We start from the raw sequence: 26,184 nt of genomic DNA on the forward strand, positions 1-26,184 counted from the left end.
ACCCTCCACAACTAAGATTGAAACGACTTGGAAAAAAGGCCTGGAAGTACACACTGTTCCCCAGTAAAGTCCTGTTCCCCTTCCAAAATAAAAGAAAATAATTGTAAAAACCTCAGTTACTTTTGCACCAACCTAATACTTAAAACATTTTTTTTTTAATTCAAGTATAGTTGGTATACAATATTATAATAGTTTTAGGTGTATCAGCTAGTGACTCGACATTTTTATACCTTATGATGTGATTACCACAGTAAATCTAGTAATTATCTGTCACCATGCAAAATTATCACTATTACTGACTATATTTCCGTTCACCTTTTCCACGCATCACCCCCCACCCCCCTCTGGCAACTGTCAGTTTGATCTCTGTTTCTGTGAATCTGTTTTTGTTTTGTTTGTTCACTTGTTTCATATTTTTTTTTTTTTTTTTTTTTTTTAGATTCCACATGTAAGTGAAAGCATAGGGTATTTGTCTTATTTTACTTAGCATAATAGGATGGGTCCATCCATGTTGTTGCAAATGGCAAGATTTCGTTCATTTTATTGCTGAATAATATTCCTGTGTGTGTGTGTGTGTGTGTATACATCACATCTTTTTCCATTCACCTGTCGATGGACACCTAAGTTGCTTCCATATCTTGGCTGTTGTTAATAGCGCTGCAGTGAACGTAAGGGTGCATATATCTTTTTGAATTAGTGTTTTGGATTTCTTCAGATAAATACCCAGAAGTGGAATTACTGGGTTATAAGGTAATATTTTTTAACCTTTTAGGAACCGCCACACTGTTTTTCACAGTGGCTGTCCCAGTTTTCATTCCCACCAGCGGTGCACAAGAGTTCCCTTTTCTCCACATGCTTGCCAAGCTAGTTATTTGTTGACTTTTTGATATAACCATTCTGACAGCTGTGAGGTGATACCTCTTTGCAGTTTAGATTTGCATTTCCCTGATGATTGGTGAAGTTGAGCGTCTTTTCATATGTCATTTGGTCATCTGTATGTCTTTGGAGAATTGTCTATTCATGTCCTCTGCCCAATCCAAAACCACCTGTTATCTACAAAGCAGTATATTTTGCAGACAGACTTATTCCCTGATTTTATTTGGCCACCAGTAGTTCTAGACAGTGGAATAGATAAGATAGTATATTGTTAAATGATTCTCATACTTTATTGTTAAAAGAATTCAGAATGGAAAAAAAAACTAATTTCTTCAGACAGGATATTTGAACAGTGGATCAGGAAAAGGTTTGATTGTGAATTTAAGCCAGCAGAAAAAGTTTTGTTTTTCTTTTCCATATACTGATATTAACAAGCATTTTTGTCTCTGTGATGACATATAGGTTGCTACCTTTTAGAGTTGGTCATGAAAATTGTTTCCTTTGTAGTGAGTGTTTCTTTATCTCACAAGTAGCCAATGCTAGGAAACTGATTTTAAACTTACTGTTTATTTCTCACATTGTCTCTAAATTTGAATTTTTACCTTTCATAATTGCTCTCTGTTTCTATTACTTTTATTGTAAGAACTTACTTCTTGCTATTCCAGTGACTTCGTAGTTGAGTTTTCTACTCTCTGTTTATTCTACCCTTATACCTTTCACAATGCTCTAAGGATCTTTATAAAAAGTAGTTGATCTGATGCTATATTCTCCTTCAATAGTTCCCAAAAATAATATTTATTTGCAGAAGTACTATTCAGTAGCAATTTGTTTAGTCCATGCAAAATGAGAAAAATAACGACAAGTTATGGATTTTGTACAAATAAAATGTATTCAATTTAAAAGTCTTTTATTCTGTTATATCCTTCGTGTTTTATGAGCACACAAAATGCCCTTTTAAAAAAAATTGGGGACAAGATTAGATGGTATTTGCTATTTTAGATTTCCTCGTTAAAAGTGGCAATTCTTTCTAAATTTTAAACATTTTTTACTTTGGTCTCTGAAATCCAGATGTATTAAATCATTGTCATGCAGGGTAATTTTCCTAATACCCTGATAATGGCACGGAAAATGGTTTGGTTTTGAACGATCTAATGAGTTTCATCTCTTGTGCTATTCCATTTCAATGATTGAGGCTCTGGAGTACGTGGTGCAGAAGGCTTGTGAAACCAAGTTTGTGCTAAGGTGAAGAGTGCCACATTCAATTAGCAAAATATTCTCTGGGCAAGGGATGGATAAAATCCTGATGTAGCCTGTTCCTACTTTTTCAGCTTTAAATCCTCCTCTTTTCTGTATGTGTGCAGTTTATCTGTAAAGTTCCCTTAACGCATGCAGTATGCTTCTCATAATTGAAGCATATTAGAAGATCAAGTAAGTAGTAATGCTACAGAACAATTTCCATGGTAGGGTGGTTAATACATCCTGTTGTGTTATCTGTTATATAATCTCCTTCCTCATTTGCCTGCCCAGTGAACTCTTACCACCTTCTATGAATCCTCACGTGATTTCTTCAGGCTCTTTTCTGTAAAACTTTAAACATACCTCCTGTTAGTCTTATTTATATTATAATTATTTATTTACTTGTTATCTGTACTCTAGAACTCTTAGATGGAGCACATTATTTGGTTTCTTAACATTTATCAACTGAATGTTAGATTAACAGACTGAATTTATGGTTCATGATACATTCCATTTTTAACTTTGTCAAGAAATATAACACTTGTAAGAACATTGTTTGCTTTTAATATTCTTTAATAAAGTCAACTGCACATACATGTTAAAATTATTTTTAAAATGTTTTCCCTTTATTCCCTAGAAATTACTTTTATTTTAGTCTTAGGTGTCTCCAAGCAATTTAGGATTGTATGTCAAATGTATCTGTGTGCGTGCGTGCGTGCGTGCCTGCCTGCCTGCCTGCCTTTCTCTCCAGATAAGAACTTTGCAATGAAGGAAACTTGTTAAAATAAAAGGACAATTTCAGTAATTGGGTTGAAATGTATTCTTACTTAAACCTATATTTTTAAGGAGACAGCTATCCTTTTCCTTGTGGTGCATTACATTGGGTACACTGCTTAGCCAATTAAAGAGTTAGGGAGAAATAAAATAATTTATACATTGTGAGTGATTTTTCTGTTTTGTGTTTTATTTTGTTTATGTATATTTGTACATTATTGTAATAGAGAAAACCTTGAGCTAAGAGTTTTAAAATATGTACTTGTTTTAGCTGTAACTTGCTTCATTGATGAAGAAATTCCAGATATTTAGATTTCTTTTAAAACATACTGTTTATAGTGTTATAGGATTATATTTCTACGAATGAACATTAGAGTCAGGATAAATGTTTTATTACTTGAAAAATTGTATTTTTATAGTAGAGTATTCACAATCAGTTTATATTTTAGTGCCTTTCTTGCTATTTTGTCCACCTCTAAGTACAGGAAACAGGTTCCTCAGAATGTTGAAAAGTTAAACTGGGAAAACAAAATGAATAAAGTTTTTACGCTTCAGTGTTTCCGAACAAAAGATGTTTATATACAGTTATACAGAAGACTTAATCTAAAGCAGATTTTTCACTCAACAAAATACAATTGCAGTATGAAGTAAAGGGACAAGTGGGTAGAAGGGAAGAAAGATTGAAAAATCTGCATGGTAGAAAAAATTGTGTATGTGAGGAATGACTGGTCCTTTGGGAATGTATTAGAGTATTGTAGATTAAATTTAATATTGAATGCAAACAATTTGTTCTTTACATTTTTTTTTTTTTAATTTGTAGTCTCCATCTGCATCTGCATCTCCATTTCAGTCTACATGGTATAGTGAGTCTGAGATAACTCAGGGAGCACGCTCGAGATCACAAAACCAGCAACGGGATCACGATTCAAAAAGACCTAAACTTTCCTGTACAAACTGTACATCTACCTCAGCAGGGAGAAATGTTGGACATGAATTAAATGCAGTATCAGGTAACAATTAAATTTGTTTATGAGTCATTATATGTGTATTTTGGACTAAAGCCCTTTTCCCAAGACATGGGAAAAGCAAGTAGAGCACATGTAAGGCAGTGAATCAGAAATGTAATGGAGTTTCCAACATCCTACTTTAAATTAGTGCTAGAACTGAAATTGACTCTCCATTTTGAATTTTTGTTCTAAATTTCATACAAATGTTTTATACAAACAGGATATTTGCAAATGTTAATTGATTGGAGTAACTGATAATGTATGGTGATCAAATTGGTAAAAGTGGCATGGGAGATAAATTTTTAAATTGTTACTAGGAAAGCCAATATTTCTGAAGTAGATTAAAAATATTTTAAGGCATATCTTTTGTAAATGATAAACATTGTAGTAATATATTTATTTTCAGAAAATATAGAAATTCTTTAGTTAAAAAATAGTTGGTGGCATTGTACTAGGAGTTCAGAAAGCCATGATTCTAGCCCTCTAGCTATGGCATTGGACAAGTCATTTAACCATTCTCGGATTTAGATGGCTTATCCGTAAAGCTTTATGTTTGGTATTTTGTACTCACAGACACATTTGTTGCAAAAATTGAAAAGATCCTTTGTTGAGAAGGCAGGAGGCTCCCTCCTCACTTACACTCTTTAAATGAAACACTAGCCAGTGCCTGAAATAGTTTTAAGGTGAGACAGAACTTGTGATGACACAATTGGAGATAAAATTCTTAAAATGCATATGTATTACCAGTTGAATTAGTGTAAGCGATTCCTTTCTATTTTAATAGGCAGGACCGCCATGGGAAAGACACTGCCCATCTGAAGGATATTAAGAGTAGTGTGATGGGTAAGAGCAGACTGACCTCAACTTTGTAGACAAACACCACTGTGCAAAGATTTTTGTTCTCCTCTGCTCTCTAAAGGCATAGCATTAAATAACCCTGGGCCATTTTCCTTAATGAAGAGAAATTATTAAGGCTATTGGGACTAGGAGAGGAAGAACAAAAATTTCAAGGGAAGTAGTAAGGGGGGGAAAGTTTTTAGACTTTAATTTTTAAATTTATTTTTAAATGAAATATCTAACAAAATTTAGATTATAATTGCAACGATGCCTTAATTCTTAGAATAGGCATGAACCAAATGTGGCAATGACAATATTTCTGATAAATACTAGTATTACGTAACCTACAGTACAACAGCTTCCATTACAAGATGGCTTTCATTTTGATTTTGGCTGTTTTTCAACATCACTTTCATTGACTTCATGAAATTTTGCATCTTTGGCAAGCTTTGCATTGCATTTTGTTCTGTAATCATTTACATCGTGCTTACATTGTACAGTCAGGTGTTCTAGAGAATGACTGAGACGTTGGCATCATGGACGGGCATAGATTTGTGTTACAGGAGAATGTGTTTGAGTAGGAAGTAAGTGATGAGTTCATTAGGGAAAAATTTTATGTTTTGCTAAATTTTGTTTGTGATTGCAACTATGTAACTGGGGATTCCTTTTATAAGTCAGTGTATAATACCGAAGATTTGTTTTCATCAGAAACCTGAAAGCTTTCTCTGAATTAAAACTTGTTTGATTATTTTAAGATTCTTCTTGGAGGCATAGTCAAGTTCCCAGATCTTCATCAATGGTACTTGGATCATTTGGATCTGACTTAATGAGAGAGAGGAGAGATTTAGAAAGGAGAGCAGATTCCTCCATTAGTAATCTTATGGATTATAGTCACCGGAGTGGTGATTTTACAACTTCATCATGTATGTATAAACTGTATTGTTATATGTAACTTACCTAATGTTATATTTTCCCGTTTATGTATATCACTAAAATCACAGTGCAAAAGAATAAATGAAGTGAATCTTACGAAAATTTCAAAAAAGCTTAATATGTTTCCTAGTACCTTATTTGTTTTGCTTTTAAAAATGTAAACAATTTAAAATAGATGTGCATGGATATCCAGATTCTGTCTGCTGATAAATGTTTACTTGGATTTTTTTTCTTTTAAGAAGGTATATGTTGTAAAGTACACTAAATAATTCTTGTATACTCCAGTATAAATTGCCTTATGTAGTGTAATAAGTAACTGCTTATCGTTAAATTTGAACTAAAGCTTGAAATCACCACTTTAAGACATAATTTAGAATTACTTTCATTAAACACAGACACACTTTTATTTTCATTCAGTTGAAATAAAGGCCCACATCATTTGTCAGTGTACATAAGCTTTTGAAAAATAAAGACCATAAAACAATAGTACTAAGTAACTGAAGACAAAAAGTACTAATTGAAGTAGACAAGTATAGCAGGCAAAGTGGAGTTAGATTTACATAGAAAATGCATTTGTTTTTAAAGGTTTTATTTTAAATAAACATTGGTGCAGTCCTTTGCTTTATTTAAGACAAATGAAAACATCTGTTTATTTGCTTGGCTTTGCATGCAGGAGCTTTATTGGCTAGTATTAATAGCTTCTAGGTTTGGGGGTGTAAAAGTACAGGATAGAATAGATTTACCCCTAACAAGTTATCCTTTTATGAGACTGCATGTGTTAGCTCAGTTAGCGATGTAGCTCTTAGACTAGGTGTGTGGATGAGTATTCTTTATAAAGGACTGCTAAGTCTCATCCCATTTGAAATTTAGAACCACCAATGGTGTACTTCTTGTTTGTTTGTATGGTTTGGTTTTTTGGTTTGTTTGTTTGTTTTTACCAGTGGTTTACTTTTAAAATTGCAGTTGTCAGGGCTCTATTATTAAACTCATAGCTCTCAGCCAATATTAAAAAGCAAAGGTATATTTGATAAGTAACCAGGGATAAGAATCACTTGTTACCTTGAAAGAAAAAAAAAAGATTGGAGAAATTTTTAGCTGCAAGGTTTGCCATAAAATCTCAAGTGTGATAATATTTATATGAAATGGCTTTTCTACTTACTGCAGAGTAAGAAAAATATACAAAACCCTGTCTCCCTAGTGTTATTTTGCTTTTATTTGTTACAAGAGTATTTACATTGAATTATTTAGCCCATTTAAAATTTCTTATCTGTTTAGATATTCTACCATATCAATTTCTGATCAACAAATTCAACTGTTCTATCTTACTCAAGTTGGTATATTGATATTTGCCTCTCATAAACTCGCATTTCTTTTGAGTTTGTAGTATTGATGTTATACAGCAGTACTGGATTTTTTCAAAGGTATAGAAAGAAAAGTACATTTATGCTTAACTATAATAATAGGTAAGCTGTGTAGTTGTAGTAGCAGTATTCCGTTTGAATCCAGTGTTTCATTTTGACACTAATTAGTAGGTAATACATGCAAATTTAATAATAGTAGAATTATTTCACATAATTGGTTATTTTTCCTTTCTTTCAAAAACAGATGTTCAAGACAGAGTTCCTTCTTCATATTCACAGGGAGCAAGACCAAAAGAGAACTCAGTGAGCACTTTACAATTAAATACATCATCCACAAACCACCAAATGCCTTCTGAACATCAGAACATACCATGTTCTAGGGACTCGAGTAGAAATTCTTTAAGATCAAATTTTTCTCCAAGGGAAGTGGAATCTCCTCAAAGCAGTGCAGAGCCTGGATTTTCTTATATTTCAAATAGAGATGACACCTCCACCATAAGCAATTCAGATAGGGTTGGTTCATCTCAAAGATCATTTCAAGAATCTTCTGACAATGAAGGTAGACGTACGACCAGGAGATTGCTGTCACGTATAGCTTCTAGTATGTCATCTACTTTTTTTTCACGAAGGTCTAGTCAGGAATCCTTAAATACAAGATCATTGAGTTCTGAAAATTCTTACATTTCTCCAAGAATCTTGACAGCTTCACAGTCTCGTAGCAATGCAGCATCAACTTCTGATGTTCCCGATAATAGGTCATCTGAAGCTTCTCAGGGATTTCGATTTCTTAGGCGAAGATGGGGTTTGTCATCTCTTAGCCAAAATCATAGCTCTGAGCCAGATTCGGAAAATTTTAACCAAGAATCTGAAGGTAGAAATACAGGACCCTGGTTATCTTCCTCACTTAGAAATAGATGCACACCTTTGTTCTCTAGAAGGAGGCGTGAGGGACGAGATGAATCTTCAAGGATACCTACCTCTGATATACCACCTAGATCTCATCATATTTTTAGAAGAGAATCAAATGAAGTGGTTCACCTCGAAGCACAGAGTGATCCCCTTGGGGCTGCTGCCAGCAGAACACAAGCGCCTGCAGCATCGAGCAGTGCTGCCACCGGTGGCTCCACATCAGAGTCGGCGCACAGTGGGCGAAACACAGGAATAACCGGGATCCTTCCTGGTTCCTTATTCCGATTTGCAGTCCCCCCAGCACTTGGAAATAATTTGACTGACAATGTCATGATCACTGTAGATATTATTCCTTCAGGTTGGAGTTCATCTGATGGAAAAAGTGATAAAACTAAAAGTGCACCTTCAAGAGACCCAGAAAGACTGCAGAAAATAAAAGAGAGGTAAATTTGAATACCTATTAAGCCCGTAAAACAAGAGCTGATTAGAGAAAGATGTCTTTATTTCTAAAATGGCTTCTTAAACATTGATATTTTTTCCCTTGAAATTTACAGTAAGATGTTAGTTTTGATACTACCTCTTAGACAGAAAATGGATGAGAAGTAACAGCAGAGGTAGGCACTGGGACATAGATTGCATCAAGAGATAATCTAAAGATTATTTTTAACCAGCTTTGGATAAAGATGTATGCAAAGTCAAAAATCTTAATCTCTTACTCTATTCCTTGGTTAAGTAGTGTTACATGGGATTCTTTTTAAGATTTTTATAAAATATAGCTAACATACTTAAATGGGATTGTTAAGGGGGTCCAAGTGGTCATGGCTTATCAAGACAATCTGTTTTAGCCTTTACTAAGATGATTTATTTACTTGTAATTCTCACCTCAGATCTTTTTTGGAATGAAGTAAAATCATTTGCATAATTTGTTTATTTTGTTTTTGAAGTCCAGGTATATACTGAATATTCTTTATGTGTTGTGACTATTTGGTAGACCAGTTTAAATTCAGGACGTAGAATCTTTTTATATAAATGAAATCTTTTTTAGAGTTGAAGATTGCTTACAAATCTCTGGTAAAAGTAAAAAGATGAAAGATCAGAGGTTTTATTCCTAACTTGATTGATTTTGCATTTTAGTACAGTTGCTTAGTTTTTTCACCCAGTAAATTCTAATGTTAAAATGGGATAGAGTAGTACATGTAAAATATATTTGTAGGAAGAAAAGACTATGTAAAGTTAAGGTGGGGTGTTCCGTGCTATTTTTTCTTGTTCATAAAGGCCTGATGTAATGGAATTTGGGGAAGCATAGCTGTTATATCATTTTAGATTTTTGTTTTAGATTTAAGAAGGCATTCAAATCTAATTCTGGGGATAAAAGGAGCTTCACACGCTTTCTGAGATGTTGGGCCCTGGGCTGCTATACAGCGAGTCCCAAAAACATGGACACACATTTTAAGAAAGGAAACTATTAAAATTGTAATACAGTGAATGACGCTAGCATTCATTTGATTAATGTCATTTTTTGAGAGAATGTCATACTACACATGGGTACTATAATTCAATTCAACTTCGAAAAGTAACACATAGATAACATCTCTTAAAATGTGTACGCTTTTTTGGCCTCCCCTGGTATTTCCATTTTTCCTTATATAGGACAAATTATACCACGTGACTATTCTGCTTTTAAAATTTGCAGGTTTTCCTTCTTGGAGAAAAATTTACTCTGCCCTGATAGCATTACCTTTGATGTTACTGTAGCAACTCCCTCTGATTGCAAGCTGTCTACTGAAGAATGTAGTTAGCTATTATATTTCTTGTGCTCAAAGTTAGGTTACTTTGAGTGCAGTGGTGTAAGCAGAGGGCAAAGTATTAACTTTAGTGATTTATAGAGAGAAACAAATTAAGCAGCACCACCCTGTCTGGTTAGGTAGTTTAAAATGCAGCATTTTAAAATTATTTTGTCATATCGTTTGTGTGTTAATAGCGTTATTACATCTTTTGCTTATCCGTGATGATTTTAAGGCACTCTGCATTTAAATTATAGTGGTTCCCCCTTATCTGAGGTTTCATTTTTTGTGGTTTTTCAGTTACCTGTGGTCAGCTTCAGTCTGAAAATATTAAATGGAAAATTCCAGAAAAGAACAATTCATCAGTTTTGGGCTCTTTTCTGAGTAGCATGATGAAATCTCATGCCATGTAGCTCCATCCTCCCTTGGTGAATATACTGGAAATCATCCCTTTGCCCAGCATATTCATTCACCCTGCAGTTAAATGTACAATAAGATATTTTGAGAAAGAGACCATAGTCATATAACTTTTATTACAAAGTATTGTTATAGTTCTGTTTTATTAATCTCTCACTATGCCTAATTTATAAATTAAACTTTATCACAGGTATGTATGTATAGGAAAAAATATAGAGAGAGTTTGAAATTATTCGCAATTTCAAGTATCCACTGGAGGTTTGGAAGGTATTCCTCGCAGATAAGGGGGGACTACTATAGTAAGAGTATAAAAAAATTGAATTTCCAAAATAAAAAATAGTTGAAACTATGAACCAAAGAAAGTTAAATCTAAAGGTAAAACATGAATATTTATACTTGAGATCGTACCTCTGGTTAAGCCAAGACGTGAAAGTTACCTAACAGCTGTATATCTATTCCTCTTTCTACACATCTGTTGTTGAATTCATTAGGAACCCATATAATTGTATGGGTTATTGTCCCTTTAAGATATTTATTATAATTGTTATTCTCATTGTAATGGTTTTTTTTGTGGTGGTTGCTGTTTATTATTTGCTTTTTTCCCCCCAGAGAGCGTGAGTAGAAATAATAATAGAGATATTATTTGGGATTATGTTTGACTGGAAGTGACCAACCAAATGAGTTATGATGGCTCTGTTTAGGAAATGCCCCTTCTTTTCCAGCCTCCTTTTAGAGGACTCTGAAGAAGAAGAAGGTGACTTATGTAGAATTTGTCAGATGGCAGCTGCATCATCATCTAACTTGCTGATAGAGCCATGCAAGTGCACAGGAAGTTTGCAGTATGTCCACCAGGAGTGCATGAAAAAGTGGTTACAGGCCAAAATTAACTCTGGTAAGATTTACCCTTTTGTGTATTTTGTTTTCACAATTTTTCCAAGAGATGCACATATGCATACATTTTAATTAACAAATCTGGTTATAATTTATTGATTGTCAAATTTATACTCAAATTAGAAGTGTCTTGATTCTTGATCATTTTTTGAAGCAAAACATTAAAGAGCATTAGTCTTGACTCATAAATTTATAGTAGTGTTTCTTATATTCCATTTACACAACAAAGTATTTACTTCTTCATAGGTATAATGAAACTAATTTGTTATCGTTGGTGGCCCTTATATCACGTAAGATCCCTTTGAGTCAAAGAAACATACTTATATGTACCAGCTATGTGTGCTTGAGAAAGATTGTTTCTAATGCTGTTGTCTAATAGTCTGTTGTTGTGCAGTAATAATAAGTTTACTGTAGGGATGTATTTGTTTATTGAATGCCTGTTAGGGAGCCAGGCACAGTTCTAGATGTGAGATATAGAGTGATAAACAAGACACTTGCACTTGTGGTGGTTGTATTGGGTGTTAGAGGAATGCCATGTTGAGGTAAGGACATTTAAACTGAACGGAGAGGGGCCAACTAATCAAGAATGAGGGCAAGAGCATTCCAGCAGAGGGAACAACCTCAAGTCCAAAGACTTGAAGGTGGGAATGACTTAGAACTGAATGAATGTCGGTGTGTCTAGACTATAATTTGTGGGCAAGGAAAGGGGTAATGCTGTTGGAATGAGAGGTTAGCAGAGACTACCTCATTCAAGACTTTTAGAGCTAATGTCTGAAGCTTAACATTTTTATCTGAAGGGCAGGGGAATGAAAAGATCTTATTTATATTTTGGCTGTTCTGTGGAGATTGGATTTTAGGGGGCCAAGAGTGGAAGCAGGAGGCCAACCAGGAATCTCTTGTGGCCAACCAGAAATCTATCTTACAAGAGGTGGTGCCGTGGTGGTGGCGGTGGTGGAGGAGGAGGAAATGTATGGATTCAGGTGTGTTTTTGGAGATAGATTCTGTAAGACTTGTCAATGGATTGTATGTGGAATAAAGGAGGAAGAACAATCAGGGAAACTCGTATTTTTGCCATGAACAACTAAGTAAATGGTAGGGTCATTTACTGAAATAAGACTGGGAATGGAATAAGTTTGGCACAAGAATTCAAGAGTTCTATTTTGGAAATACATATGAATTGCTTATTAGATAACCATATGGAATTGTCAGCTAGGCAGTTAGCTAGACAAGCCTGGTATTTCAGGGGGTACCAGCACTGAAAATTGCAGTTTGGGGACTCATGAGTACGTAAGTAATATTTTAAGCTTTGGGAGTAGAGCAAGAGTAGATATTGAAGAAATGAGCCCAGGACAGAGCCCTGGGGCAGCCAGATGTTTAGTGGGTACAGAGAAGATTTTGAGGAGGAAACTCAGTTTGGTAAGAAGAAAACTAAGAAAATTGAGTGTTATATAAGGCCAGAAGAAGAACGTATTATAAGAACAAAGAAATGACAGTTGGGTTTGGTAGCATTAATGTCCTAGATACCTTGTCTCAGTGGAGTGTGGGGGTCAGAGCATGACTAGATTGGACTGAGGAGAGAAAATGAGGTCAGAGGGGAAACAGACCAACCCCTCTTTGAATAATCTGTATTGTCAGGGAGATAGGAGATATAAGGAGTTGGAGGGTTATATGGAGTCATGGGACATGTTTTTGTTTTATTTTAAGATAGATTTTAGTGCATTTAAAAAAATTTTAACAAGAAATAACAATGGAGAGAAAAACATTATGAAAAGGAAAAGGAAAGATGGGATCCAGAGTACAAGTAGAGTAGCCTTTAATAGGAAAAAGGGTACTTCATTTCAAGAAGGCTAATGTTGATATGGATGTTGATCGGTTTGTTGCTTTCGTGAGAAGATGTCAATATAATTGTTTCTGTTTTCTTAGTAAAGGGAAGTAAGATCTTTAACTGATTAGGGGACAGTTTTAAGAGATTTAGTGTGTGGGGAGGAAATAACATTCTAAGATGTTTTCAGGAAATACTAGCGTTCATAAAAATCAGTGACCATGAATGTTACTTAAAAATGAGATACATGTACATTTTAGAAGCAGTTTTTAGGTGCTTGGGTATAGCCATGGATGGGTCTCAGTTCAGTGGGGTTGGGACCTTTACCAGACAGATATAATGAAGGGAGTTTAGGGTATTTGTAAAGACATAATTATGATCATGGAAATTAAAATCAGGAGTGGGGATTAAGTACATCAACAAGTGAGTAGTGAGAAAGGAGTAGGGTATTTTTGAGTCTCGTTGACGTTAAAGACAATTGCCAGAGTAGGTGAACTAGAGTGATGAACAATTGTAGGTACACAGGAGGAGAGGATGCTTAAGATACAGATGTAGGAGAGTAGTGCAGTAAACTGATAACAATGTCAAGAGTATGACCATAGAGTGGATAGCTGAGTGGGGAAAGATGATATTAGAAGCAAGGATTTTGAGGAAATCAGAATCAAAAGTGAATGGTCTATGTGGATGTTGAAATAGCCAGGAATAAGTTGGTAAAAAATATAGCCAGATGTTAAGGTCATTAATGAATGAGAAGAAACTTGGGAGTTTCAAAACAGCAATAGGTGGGAGTGGCCGGTTATCTCAGTTGATGAAAGTGTGGGGGGCATCTATCCCCACTTCTTGGTTCTGAGGTATAAGGGGTTGTGGGGGAAAAAAATGGCTGCAGAAGAATATGTATCACTTTGATGGGTACTGTGGTTCAGGCACGAAGTTGAAGAGATCATTCAAACGAGATTGGTTATGAGAAGAATTTAATTATGTTAGACCATGGTTACCAGAGGACATAGTGAAGTAACTAGTAGGGTGAGAAAGGTGGGAAATTAGATCAGATTAATAAATCTATATAATTGTGTGAGATTGATGGTCTGATAATAATACCTTGGTGACATGGGCAAATAGGTTGTGAGGCATGATGCCATTAATTTTAATTTTAATCATCTGTTGGAGGAGGCAGGTAATCTGTTCAAGCTGGAGATAATAAGGCTATTGGGAAACTGTCTTCCTGCAGCCAGGTAGCAAGGGTTTCCTTGGGGTGTGTGGGTTACTTTATTTTTTTTAAGCTAGCCTGATTCCAAAGCTGTAGGACAGACCATCTCACCAGTATCAGCCTCTTGGCTGTATGATATTATGACAGTCTCACAGGCTTTATTAGTCACTGCCCTGGAGTGTTGTTAAGATTTAAATGAGTGCTCAGCATGGTTCTGGACACTTAGTAAGGGCCCAGAAATGTTAGCTATTACCAAAATGAAAAACAACTTGTCTCATCTTCTGATATGTTTGCAATTGGTTTGTGTATCTGGGGAAACAGTGTATTGTGTAAGAACATTGACTTTGGAGTTAGACAAGCCTAGATTGGAATAATGGCTCTAACACTTAACTATACGATCTTGAGTTAAGTTTTTTAACATTGGTTCTCACCCCTGGCTACTGATCAAAATTACCCATTGGAGTTTTAAAAAATGTAGATACCTCAAATCCATTCTTGAACATTCTTACGTATGTCTGGGGTTGGGCCTTAGCTCCGCAATGAGTAAAATTGAGTAATACTTAACCTCATAGGGCTGTTGTGAAGTAAAATGAGATGGTGTTTATAAATAGTTTCTCACAGTACTGGACACATGATAAGTACTTAAATGGGTTTTTTAAAGATGTGGTCAAATGAATGTAAAGATCTCAAGATCTCAACCTTCCTGATAAATTTTCACAAGACTTTCTCATACTTACCATAAAGATCCCATCTGGTAGAAGATTCATTCTAGTAGAGAGTGATGTAAACATTTATTAAGCAGTTGCCGTATACAGACTGTTAAATGATTAACAAAGATGAATGAAACAAGTGTAGTACAAGTTCAGGCAAATGTAGTCAGGGCCTCCTATACTGAGGTGGGGTATAATGGAACGAGCCCTGGATTAAAGGAGGTAGGAATAAATGAGTTCCTCCCAGCTGGATATGACCTTTTGGAATAACTTCTGTGCATCACTCATTCCATGAAAGAGAAAAATGAAGCCCTAACGATGTAAGGTAATTTGTATTAAATGATCTCTAAGGTTCATTATGCATATTTTGTGATCACCATAGTTTTCCTACTTTTGAATTAGAGAATAGTTTTAAGAAATGCCTGATAAGAGAAAGCCTTCTAAATGTCTTTTACATTCTTTATATTTTCCATCAGGTCATAATATAGACTTATCCTGAATTTAGTTCAGTGGTACAACACTAACTTTCAAAAATTAAAGTATTCTGGGTGCATTTTAATTCCAGCATCTTCATGTGTGCTAGACTCCTAAAACAACTGTTTTATTTATGTACTTGAAATATAGTGAATATCTTAATGTAATTTGACTACAGCACACTAAAGACATTACCTAAGAATAGCGTTCACTTCCCTTTCAGCTATTTTCTAGAGAATGCTTGTAAGTTACTACTGCTCTCTTGGACTTTATGCCAAATTTTATTATTTCAAGAATTGCTGTTACTAAGTAACACTAATTCTAAGAGATTTATGAGCTCTTTGAAGATAGGGGTTACTGCTTGGCTCTTTTCATTCTGAATCTCCAAAACCTCTTAATATTGCTTGGTACATAACAAGTACTCAGCAGGTATTAGTTGAGTTAAATTTAAACCTCTACCTTGTTAACATGACTCCCTTTAATTTTTAGAATGTTTTTTTCAGTTTAAAGACCTATCTAAAAATAAACACAGGGGAAAGGCGGGGTGGGGGCTGCATGTTTAGTATGACAAGACTACTACCTACTTAATTGTAACCAGAAGCTTAGTAACCACATGTTGAAGGAATATGGAACAGAAAGAGCTTTTCAAAAAAAATTGTTGTAAAATACATATAAAATTTGCTCTTTTAGCCATTATTGAGTGTACAATTCAGTGACATTATGTGCATCCACAGTCTTGTACGAACATCACTATTATCTGTTTCCAAAACTTTTTCATTACCCCAAACGGAAACTCTGTATCCATTAAGTAGTAACACCGTCCTCCCAACCCCTGGTAATTTCTGATTTACCTTCTCTCTGAATTTGCCTATTCCACATATTTCATATAAATGGAATAATACAGTATTTGTCCTTTTTGTATTTACCTTATTTTACTTAGCATGTTTTCAAGGTTCATCTATGTTGTAATATGTATCAGGATGTCATTCCTCTTATGGCTGAAAGGAGCTGTTTTGATTTGAACAAAAGTGGATTCCTTTTTTACCCTCCTTAGCCTAGGGATCGTGCATTCCTTAAACCACAGAAGATCTTAGGTATATACAGAGGGTGCCAAAAAAATGTATACATGTTTTAAGAAAGGAAAAAAACTATTAAAATTGTAATATGCAATATATACTGATAACAAAGGTGAATACAAGTCATGTGTATACATTTTCTTGGCACCCCCAGTATTGTCGCCTTACAGATGTTGGCCTGGGTGAATGTATGTAGCTAGTTGTTTGAGATACTATTGGGTTGGTGCAAAAGTAATTGCGATTTAAAAGGTTAAATACAATTGTAAAAACTGTAGTTACTTTTGCACCAACCTAATATATTATTAAACATTGTTTTCTTGCCATCTTGCCAAAATACTTAAGGAGGAAGTAGGAAGTACAGATGACGTTCCATTCTCAGCTTCCCATGATCAGGAATGTATGAGTATCTGGGAGGAAAAACAACAGCTATAATGGGTGGAGGCTTAAATACCATAGAGTAGGACCTAACATGCGCATCAGCTGTTGCTGGTGCTATTTTAGGAGACATTACTAGGATACCACTGTAATGCACTCTCCCTCCCTCCCTCCCTTTTGATTTTCTGTATTCTAAGCTGAAAATTTACAAAGAAAAATGTTTTGTGGAGACATAGCAAAACTAAGCTTTGTTTATTATTTAATTTTTACCAGGTTCTTCATTAGAGGCTGTAACCACCTGTGAACTCTGTAAAGAGAAGTTGCAGCTTAACCTGGAGGATTTTGATATTCATGAACTACATAGAGCTCATGCAAATGAACAAGTTAGTATATTTTGCCTAATTTGGTAAGTGTCTGTTCTATGCTTAAAGGACAACTCTTGAAGAAACGATTAAATCATGGTCAGAAAACCAGCATTAAAATAAAAATAATAATGATGTTCTTAATATAATTCTCTGTTACTGCATTAGCTATTACAATTTTTTAATTTTAATTTTTCCCATAATAACTTTTTATAACTGAAAGGCAAATAACCAAGTCACAGGTTTTAAATTTATTAAGATAAAATACATTATATTCTTTATAAATAAACCTGAAAATAATAAAGACTTAGGAAGGTGGTCCCAAAGTAGGCATGCCAACTATATCTCCCCGGAGATGTCTTCAGTTTTGAATCCCTCTGAGTGCTGAAATATGATTATAAAACACATCCTATTTCTGTATTTTTTATGTTAGGAATAATTCTTATATGCATATCTGACCCACATTCTTCCTACTGTCCTGGTTCCCTTTCCTGCCCTTCCCATTCCTGCCACCAGCTTTATGTTGACCAAGTTAATCTTACGAAATCTTTTATTCCAAGTTTACATTCTTTCTCTTTCCTTTAGTATTTGTATCATTGCAGTCTAGCTGTTATTTATATAATGAATAATGTCAGTGTTTTTTTATCATATGAAGTTTTTACAAATTTTTTTTTTATTTCTCAGATATTTCAGTGTGTATTGATAACTCCTTCCCAATAAATGAATTACTAATTTTTATTTCTTGGACAGTTTTAAATTTTTAAAAATTTTTGAGATGTTTAAATTATATAGTTAGAATATGAAGAGCTTAAAGGAAAACTCTTGGGGAAAAAGAAAAGATGATAAAGGAGATTACAAGAATGATCCTAGAGCTGTACTATGCAAGTGTGCTTAGCATATTTGTTATAAAAAGAGATATATTGTGGTGAAAGAAATCATGAATCCTTGAAAAACACTTTTTAAATGAAAGAATAATTGATCCCCACTTTTTTTTGACAACGAAATTCACAAAACATAAAAACCATTTAAAGTGAACATTTCAGTGGTATCAGTACATTTGCAATGTTGTGTAACCACCACCTCTAGTTCCAAGACATTTTCATCTCTCCAAAAGAAAATCCTATACCCATTAAGCAGTTTCTCCCCATACCCGCTTCCTCATCCCCTGGCAACCACCAATCTGCTCTCTGTCCTTATGGGTTTACCTGTTCTGAATATTTCATATAAATGTAATAATGTAGTATATGATCATTTGTGGACACCCTTTTAAACGTGGGAATAATGGAACCCTTTGAAAATCACATTAAAACCATGGACACGCCTTACAAAATAGAAGTATAAGAAACAAAATTTGTATATAACTTAAGAGATTCCCAGATTCCTTGAAGCTAATTTTTTAGATCCAGGTTAAGAATCACTGATCTAGTGAATGAACCATTAGGCAGTTGATGGAGCACAAATGCTACACTAATACTAACTATTGTTTTTTTCTCTGATGAGCCAGTTGTCCATAAAGAATACCACTTTAAGCAAGGAATTTTTTTAAATTCCCAAGGAGTCTCTCTAGACAGCTGAGCATTGGTTTTTTTAAAGAATGGGAAAATATGGAAAGGTGGATTTATGGCCAAGAAGTTTTTTGTGTCTTCTCAAAATGAGAGTAGGTTTCAAAGGATTATTTTCTCCTGCCATTCTCCCTTCTCTGGGTGCTCCATCATGTCTCTTAAAAGTGTTGTTTGGCTTTTCAGTTTAACCAGGAGTGTTTTAACTCCAAGGATTTTAATGATCTACATCTTAAGTAACTTAGAAGTGGTAGGAAATGTTAGGTGGAGTCATTGTAAAAATGACAGTTTTGATTAAGCTTCCTGCCTTTAACATCTTTATTCTTTATGAATCATGGATTCTAGTGGTCTGACAGCTACCCTCATTTTAAATGATTAGTTTAATATGGTTTATATTTCTTTATCCAGTGGCTTCATCTTTTTCGAGGTAATAACCATTAACATTTTTTTACACTTTATTTATGTATTTATTTATTTTTGACATTCAATATTATATTACTTTCAGGTGTACAGCATAGTAGTTAGACATTTATATAATTTAACAAGTGATCCCCCTGACTAGTCTAGTACCCACCTGGCACTATGCATAGTTATTACCATATTATTGACTATATACCAATAATACAGTCTTTACGCCCCCATGTGCTTCACACCCCATGACTATTTTGTAACTACCAATTTATACTTTTCAATCCCTTCACATTTCACCTTGTACCCAAACCCCCTCACATCTATCACAGTGATAAATCTATTAGGTTGGTATGAAAGTAATTGCAGTTTTTGCAATTATTTTTAACCTTATAAACCGTAATTAGTTTTGCACCAACCTAATAGTACACGTCTGACACTATACATAGTTATTACAATACTATTCACTGTATTCTTTATGCTATACCCTACATCCTCATGACTACTGTGTAACAACCAATTTGTACTTAATCCCTTCCCCTTTTTCATGCTCCCCCAGCCCCCTTCCATCTGGCAACCATCAAAATGTTCTCTGTATCTATGAGTTTGTTTCTGTTTTGTTGGTTTATTTTGTACTTTAGATTCCACATATAAGTGAAATCACATTGCATCTGTCTTTCTTTGTTTGGCATACTGCACTCAGCACAATACCCTCCAGGTCTATCCATGCCTCCACAGATGGTAAGAACCCAGTCCCATCCATGGCCGTGCAATATTCCACTGTTTATATGTACTACCTCTTCTTTATCCATTCATCCATCCACAGACACCCAGGCTGTCACCACATCTTGGCCATTGTAAACAATGCTGTCATGCACATATGGATGCATTCGTCCCCTCAAAGTAGCATTTTGGGTTTCTTCAAATAAATATCCAGAAGGGGATTACTGGGTCCTTCTTTGTCTCTTGTTACAGCATTTGTTTTAAAGTCTATTTTGTCTGGTGGAAGTATTGCTACCCTGACTTTTTTGTGTTTGTTTCCGTTTTCGTGAAATACCTTTTTCCCGTCCCTTTACTTTCATTTCAGTCTGTGTGTGCCCTTTGATCTGAAGTGAATCTTGTAGGTAGCATATGTAAGGGCCTTGTTTTCTTATCCATTTAGCCACCCTATCTTTGATTAGAACATTTAAGCCATTTTCGTTCAGAGTAATTATTGATAGATATATAGTAGTTATTTCCATTCTATTAATATATTTTATCTTTTCATCTTAAATAAGTCCCTGTAACATTCCTTGTAATACTGGTTTGGTGGTGATGAACTCCTTTAGCTTTTTCTTGTCGGGGAAGCTCTTTATCTGTCTTTAAATTCTAAATGATAGTTTTGCTGGGTAGAGTAATTTGGTTATAGGTCCTTGCTTTTCATTTTGAATATTTCCTGCTACTCCCTTCTGGCCTGCAAAGCTTCCGTTGAGAAATCAGCTAACAGTCTTATGGGAGCTCCCTTGTAGGTAACTAACTGCTTTTCTCTTGCTGCTTTTAAGATTCTGTCTTTGTCCTTAACCTTTGCCATGTTAATTATGATGTGTCTGGGTGTGGGCCTTTTTGGGTTCATCTCGTTGGGACTCTGCACTTCCTTCTGTTTCCTTCGCCAGGTTTGGGAAGTTTTCCATCATTGTTTCTTGAAATCGATTTTCAATTTCTGGCTGTCTCTCTTCTTCTGGTACCTCTATGATGCAAATGTTGGTACGCTTGATGTCCCAGAGACCCATTAAACTCCTTTTTTTTTTTGCTGTTTTTATTGGGGTTTTTGTTTTTTGTTTTTTGTTTTTGCTACCTTCTAATTCTCTGATTCGATTCTCTGCTTCATATAATCTGCATTTTTTTTAGTTTTTTTTTTTAAAATAAATTATATTGAGGGATAGTGGGTTTCTCCAGGGCCCATCACCTCCAAGTTGCTGTCCTTCAATCTAGCTGTGGAGGGCGCAGCTCAGCTCCCATTCCATTCGCTGTTTTCAATCTTCAGTTGCAGGGGCACAGCCCACCATCCCATGCGGAAATTGAACTGGCAACCTTGTTGAGACCTCACGTTCTAACCAACTGAGCCATCCAGCCGCCCCTCTGGAAGCTCAGCAGCAGCTCATTGTCTTCAATCTAGTTGTGGAGGCACAGCTCACTGGCCCATGTGGGAATCGAGCCAGCAACCCCACTGTTCAGAGCTCACGCTCCAACCAACTGAGCCATCCGGCCACCCCTCATCTAATCTGCTTTTGATTCACACTAATGTATTCTTCATTTCAGTTATTGTAGTCTTTATTTCTGGCTGGTTCTTTTTTGTATTCTATCTCTATTTTTATGTTATCCTATCTCTTTGTTGAAGTTCTTACTAACATCATTGAGCATCCTTATTACCAGTGTTTGGAACTCTGCATCTGGTAGATTGCTTGTCTCAGATTTGTTTAGTTCTTTTTCTGGAACTTGGTTTTGTTCTTTTATTTGGGACATGTTTCTTTGTCTCCTCATTTTGGCTGCCTCCCTGTGTTTGCTTTTATGTGTTAGGTAGGCTGCTGTGCCTCCCAGTCTTAGAGTGGCTTTATGTAGTGGGTGTCCTGTGGGACCCAGTGGTGCAGTCTCCTTTGTCACCCAAGCCGGGTACTCTAGGTGTGTCCCTTGTGTGTGTTGTGTACCACCCTGTTGTTGCACGTCAGTAAGAGGGATTGACACTTGGGCGGATTGGTTGTGTGGACTGGCCATTACTATAGTAGAGTTGATGTGGTTCAAGAGCTGATCCTACAAAGCAGGGTTCACTTTACGGGGGCTCTGGTGCCTGTCCAGTCTTTCTGCTTGTGTTGTCCTTGGAAGTAGCCTGGTGATGGCTCCAGCTTGGTCCAAAGTTGGCCACCAGGTGTGCCAGCCCTGGGGCCTCCTAGGAGGGGACCCGCTGCAGGCCAAGTTTAGCCACAGCCTGTGATCTTCCTGGGGCCACCTGGCATGAGCCTCAAAGTAATCCTGCACTGGGCTTGGCGGTGCCTTGATAGGCCAATCTACGAACTAAGGCTGGCTACTGCTATTGCTGGGCTTAGGGCTGCTAAGCCAGACGTATGGGACACACCAAAGCCAGATGCTGCTTGTTTGGGTTTTGTGAACCTGTGAGAGATTTTATGAAAGTCTACAGCATGAGCTAACAAGTTGTTTGTAGGGAAAAGCCACTGGAATCAGCTTTGTGTGCCAGAACGTTGTCTGGGGCAGGGTTTCAGGGAATAACTAGGGCAGGGCAGACAAAAGGTGATAGCCGATTTGATGGAGACTCAGGTATAGCATCTGTCTGCTTCAGCACACAGGGAGGGGGAGCGCTCAGCAAAGAAACTGGCTTCCACCAGCTACTCCCTCCGGGAGAAAGCTGCCCCACCAGCCCTTACCCTCAGTTCTTCCCTGTATGTCCCTGATGCGTTTTGAGCTGCTGGCCCAGCCCTGGAGCTCAGAGCGAGTGAATCCAACAGCAAGTAAGTCCATGCACGGGCCCTTTAAGAGGAGCGCCTAGGACTGCAGCAGCCCTCCATCTCACTCAGCCACAGTCTCTGCTGGTTTTCACAGCCAGCACTTACGGGCACTTGTTTCCCCAGCACTGGAACCCTGAGCTAGGGAACCTGGTGTGGGACTGGGACCCATTGCTCCTCCAGGTGGGCGGGGAGGGGGGGAACAATGTTCCTCCTCTGCAGCTGAGGTATCCTTCCTGATTTGTAATGGTCACAGGTGGGTGTGGGACCAGACTGTTTTGTGTCTCTGCCCCGCCTACAATTCTTACTAGCTTCTTCTATATCCCCTTAGTTGTAAGGCTCCAGTTCAGCTAGATTTCAGGCAATTCTCAGTGATGGTTATTCTATAGTTTAGTTGTAACTGATGTGGTCCTGAGAGGAGGTGAGCCCAGTGTTTACCTACTCCACCATCTTGACTGGAAAGCCACTATTAACATTTTTTTAATCTTATGGTATGTATGATTTCCTTTTAACTAAAAAATAAGCGAATTAAGTGACACATTTAAAGAAATTAATAAATAAATTTCAAATATCTTGAATACTCTGTAGAATCTGATAACTTGCTGAAGTTGGTACGAAGACTGTACAATTCTTAACTAGAGATGAGTTAATTGCCAAAAAATGGTACAACTTACAGGTACTTTGCTACTGTTTCCCCGACAATAAGACCTAGCAGGACAAGCAGCTCTGATTGTCCAGCAAGGTCTTATTGTCCGGGAAACACAGTCTATAAAAATTACAGGACAATTCCGATTTATATAACAGTATATTCATGATTTGTAGTCTTAGCTTCAAAAAAAAACACAGTTTGGCATCAAAGAACTATTTGAGGAAAAGATACTCTATTTCCTTTTTTAGTTCATTTTTGTAGTTACTGTAGCCTTTAAATTAATCACATTACATAAGAAACACTTGACCTATCAGAATAGGTTTTAAGTATACAGTATATTGATTTAGTTGTAGATGAAATGGTAATTTTAAGTAAGTATTTATAGTCATTTATTTGTGCAAAGAAATCTGTTACGAGCTTTTTAGAGAACTAGAGAATTCATTCTACCATCAACTGATTAATAGTCCCACTTTATGTAAATCATTACATAAGGGAAGACTATATGAGCCTAAAGAAGATATTCACACACTTATTTGGACTCACTATTTGGCATTAGTAAAAATTTATGAAATGATGAAGGGCAGCCTTTATTCCTGATTTAATAGATGGCTCCATTATCTCTTACTAGGAACTAGACATGAATACATTTCCACTAGTTTATCAGTATGCTGTGAATATCAGTCTCGAGTCTACTAATTTTTCTTCATATTCTTCTTTTTCTCTTGTTTGCTTCCCTTTTGAAGGCTGAGTATGAGTTTATCAGCTCTGGTCTCTACCTAGTTGTGTTATTGCACTTGTGCGAACAAAGCTTTTCTGATATGATGGGAAATACAAATGAACCAAGCACACGTGTCCGAGTAAGTAATACTGGCGTGGGGGGAAAAGAGAGGGTGTGATGCCAAGTGTTTGTTTGGGAAGCAGATTGTTTTATATGTTCACATTCTGTTTCCTTTTGGAAGCTCTTAAATTAAAATGAGTCTTAAAAATAAAGATATTGTAGATTTAATAGCAATTGCTGTCTTCCTTCTATGTCAATTAGGCTAATTTTCTCCTAAAGCTATTTTAGAGAAATAAGTAATTTTCTAGCTTTTTAAGGTAATTGGAATATGTCTCAGGGAAAACAGAATTGGAAACACTAAGGAAAAAGGCTCTTTTTAATTGGGGGGTGGGGTGGGGGGACGACAAACCATCTCAGTATACTAGCTTAAAAACCTGAAACTGAACTCCAAAAACCAAGACAATGTGGGAGATAAACTTCAATTTGTTACTGTCATGTAAAAGATTACCAATGTACTAATTTTTAAGTGTGTCCATATTACAAACTAAGATATGGACTATTTGGTGTTTACTAATCTGTACACTATTACCTTAATTTAACACTTAGGCTACCTTTTTTTGTTTGTTTTTGGTTAGGTTTTTACAAGTAAATAATACGGTTTGCCTCAGTGTACCAGCAGAAGTTTATACTTCGCTGCTTTTCCCATTTTGTGTAGCAAAGGCTAGGACTGCTTACATTTCATTCCTGTAACATGAATACTTCATATCTTGAAATGTGTTCATAAACATATCCTTTCAACATTTTTACATAAATGTTCATTTTGGTGATAAAATATTAGCAGTTTATGGTGAGGTATAAAGTTTCTATTTTAAAAATAATCAAACAATTGATTGTGTGTAATACTGCTTCTAAATTGGTGAAACGTTTTCTGTAACCATCATGTGACCATTATACCTGTGAGCCAATTGACAGATTATTTTCATTGAGAGAAAAGAGAATGAACTATTTAAGAGCATTCAGAATTTGAGCAAAGATCTCTTGACTTCAGGGTGCTTTAGAATTATAGTACCTAAATTTAGTTAATGCCATAAAATGATTTCTAAAACGGTGACTTATCTCTTTAGAATGAATAAACCACATAAAGCATATTAAGATCTGTTGAATTAATGCGTTTGTAAAAGCTATATACAAGTTAAAGTGCAAGTCATTTTTATGATTTTTTTAAAATACAAAATTAAATGTAATACTCCTACAGCTATCAAATTTAGGCAGAAAAGTATTGATTCCTATTTTTAGTTTTTTTTTAATTGACCACTAAAATTGTATTTATTTGATTCCAAATTGTGAAGCTTTTAATTATTTTTTCTTCATAATTTTTTGAAGTGTTATATTTATGCAAGAGGAATATCATTGGATAAAATTTTGTATCTGCTTCCAATTTCTACATGATTAATACATGATTTCTATGTGACTAATATTTTTAAAAAACTTAAAAAATATATCCTTAAGTTTTGTAATTTTTGATGTGGGGGGAGAGTGACCCCTATTTTAAAGGCTTAAAATGATGTTTGACTTTTTAAATAGAAATGAATCTCCTTTACTGATTCTATCTTTAGATCCATTTGTAACGTTTCAACTACTGTATTTCTTTCTGCATTGTTTCTAGTTTATTAACCTTGCAAGAACTCTTCAGGCACATATGGAAGATCTCGAAAGTAGGTGGAATTTCCCCTTCCCAGACTTGTTGAATTTACTTTTGCAAATTAAAGCCAGCCACAGAGCAAACCTAAGTATATACTATATCTATCAAATTAGAGCTTCATTTATAGGCTTAATTGATTTGGGAAAGATGGGCTGGGCAACTGACATTCATTTTTTAAAAACATACATTTTTTAAATTATTTTAATTTCAAGGTATGCAAGGATGTAATTTAAACCACCAGTATTTTATTTTAAATTTTATTTTTGATCACCTTAATTTTAACACTTAATGAAAGAGACATGTTTGACTGCTAATCAAATCACACTTTTTAATCCATTAGATGTTGCGTGCGTGTGTGCGTGTGTGTGTGTGTGTGTGTGTATGAAATTTTACTGTTAGATCATAAAAGGTTTTCCCTGGGTTTACATATAGTTGTAGGAAAACAAGGGTGAAAGAGTCCTAATTCTGAGTCTCTAACAGAAGCCATAGGTTTGGGTTTTGGTTTTTTGCTCCTTGTTCAGGTCCTCGTAGACCTTTAACAGA

The 26,184-nt window shown here is 35.6% G+C and overlaps 1 protein-coding gene across 7 annotated transcripts in view; it reads left to right on the forward strand.

Moving 5' to 3' along the window:
• Positions 1-26,184, forward strand: part of MARCHF7 (membrane associated ring-CH-type finger 7) — a 54,052-nt gene that overhangs the window by 24,510 nt on the left and 3,358 nt on the right. For 2 of the 7 annotated variants that reach the window (XM_074337055.2, XM_019727253.3), the window contains 7 exons: positions 3,707-3,896; positions 5,486-5,653; positions 7,269-8,376; positions 10,857-11,026; positions 16,963-17,072; positions 23,905-24,018; positions 25,606-25,654. In XM_074337055.2, the coding sequence (XP_074193156.2) occupies positions 3,707-3,896; positions 5,486-5,653; positions 7,269-8,376; positions 10,857-11,026; positions 16,963-17,072; positions 23,905-24,018; positions 25,606-25,654 (1,909 nt within the window). Of the gene's footprint in view, positions 1-3,706; positions 3,897-5,485; positions 5,654-7,268; positions 8,377-10,856; positions 11,027-16,962; positions 17,096-23,904; positions 24,019-25,605; positions 25,655-26,184 lie in introns of all 7 variants that reach the window. The other 5 variants (XR_002137005.3, XR_012497707.2, XM_019727255.3 and 2 more) reach the window with 5 other exon arrangements.

This window comes from Rhinolophus sinicus, chromosome 17, assembly GCF_057876585.1.
Source record: "Rhinolophus sinicus isolate RSI-liver-muscle chromosome 17, RSI-T2T, whole genome shotgun sequence".
NCBI lineage: Eukaryota > Metazoa > Chordata > Mammalia > Chiroptera > Rhinolophidae > Rhinolophus > Rhinolophus sinicus.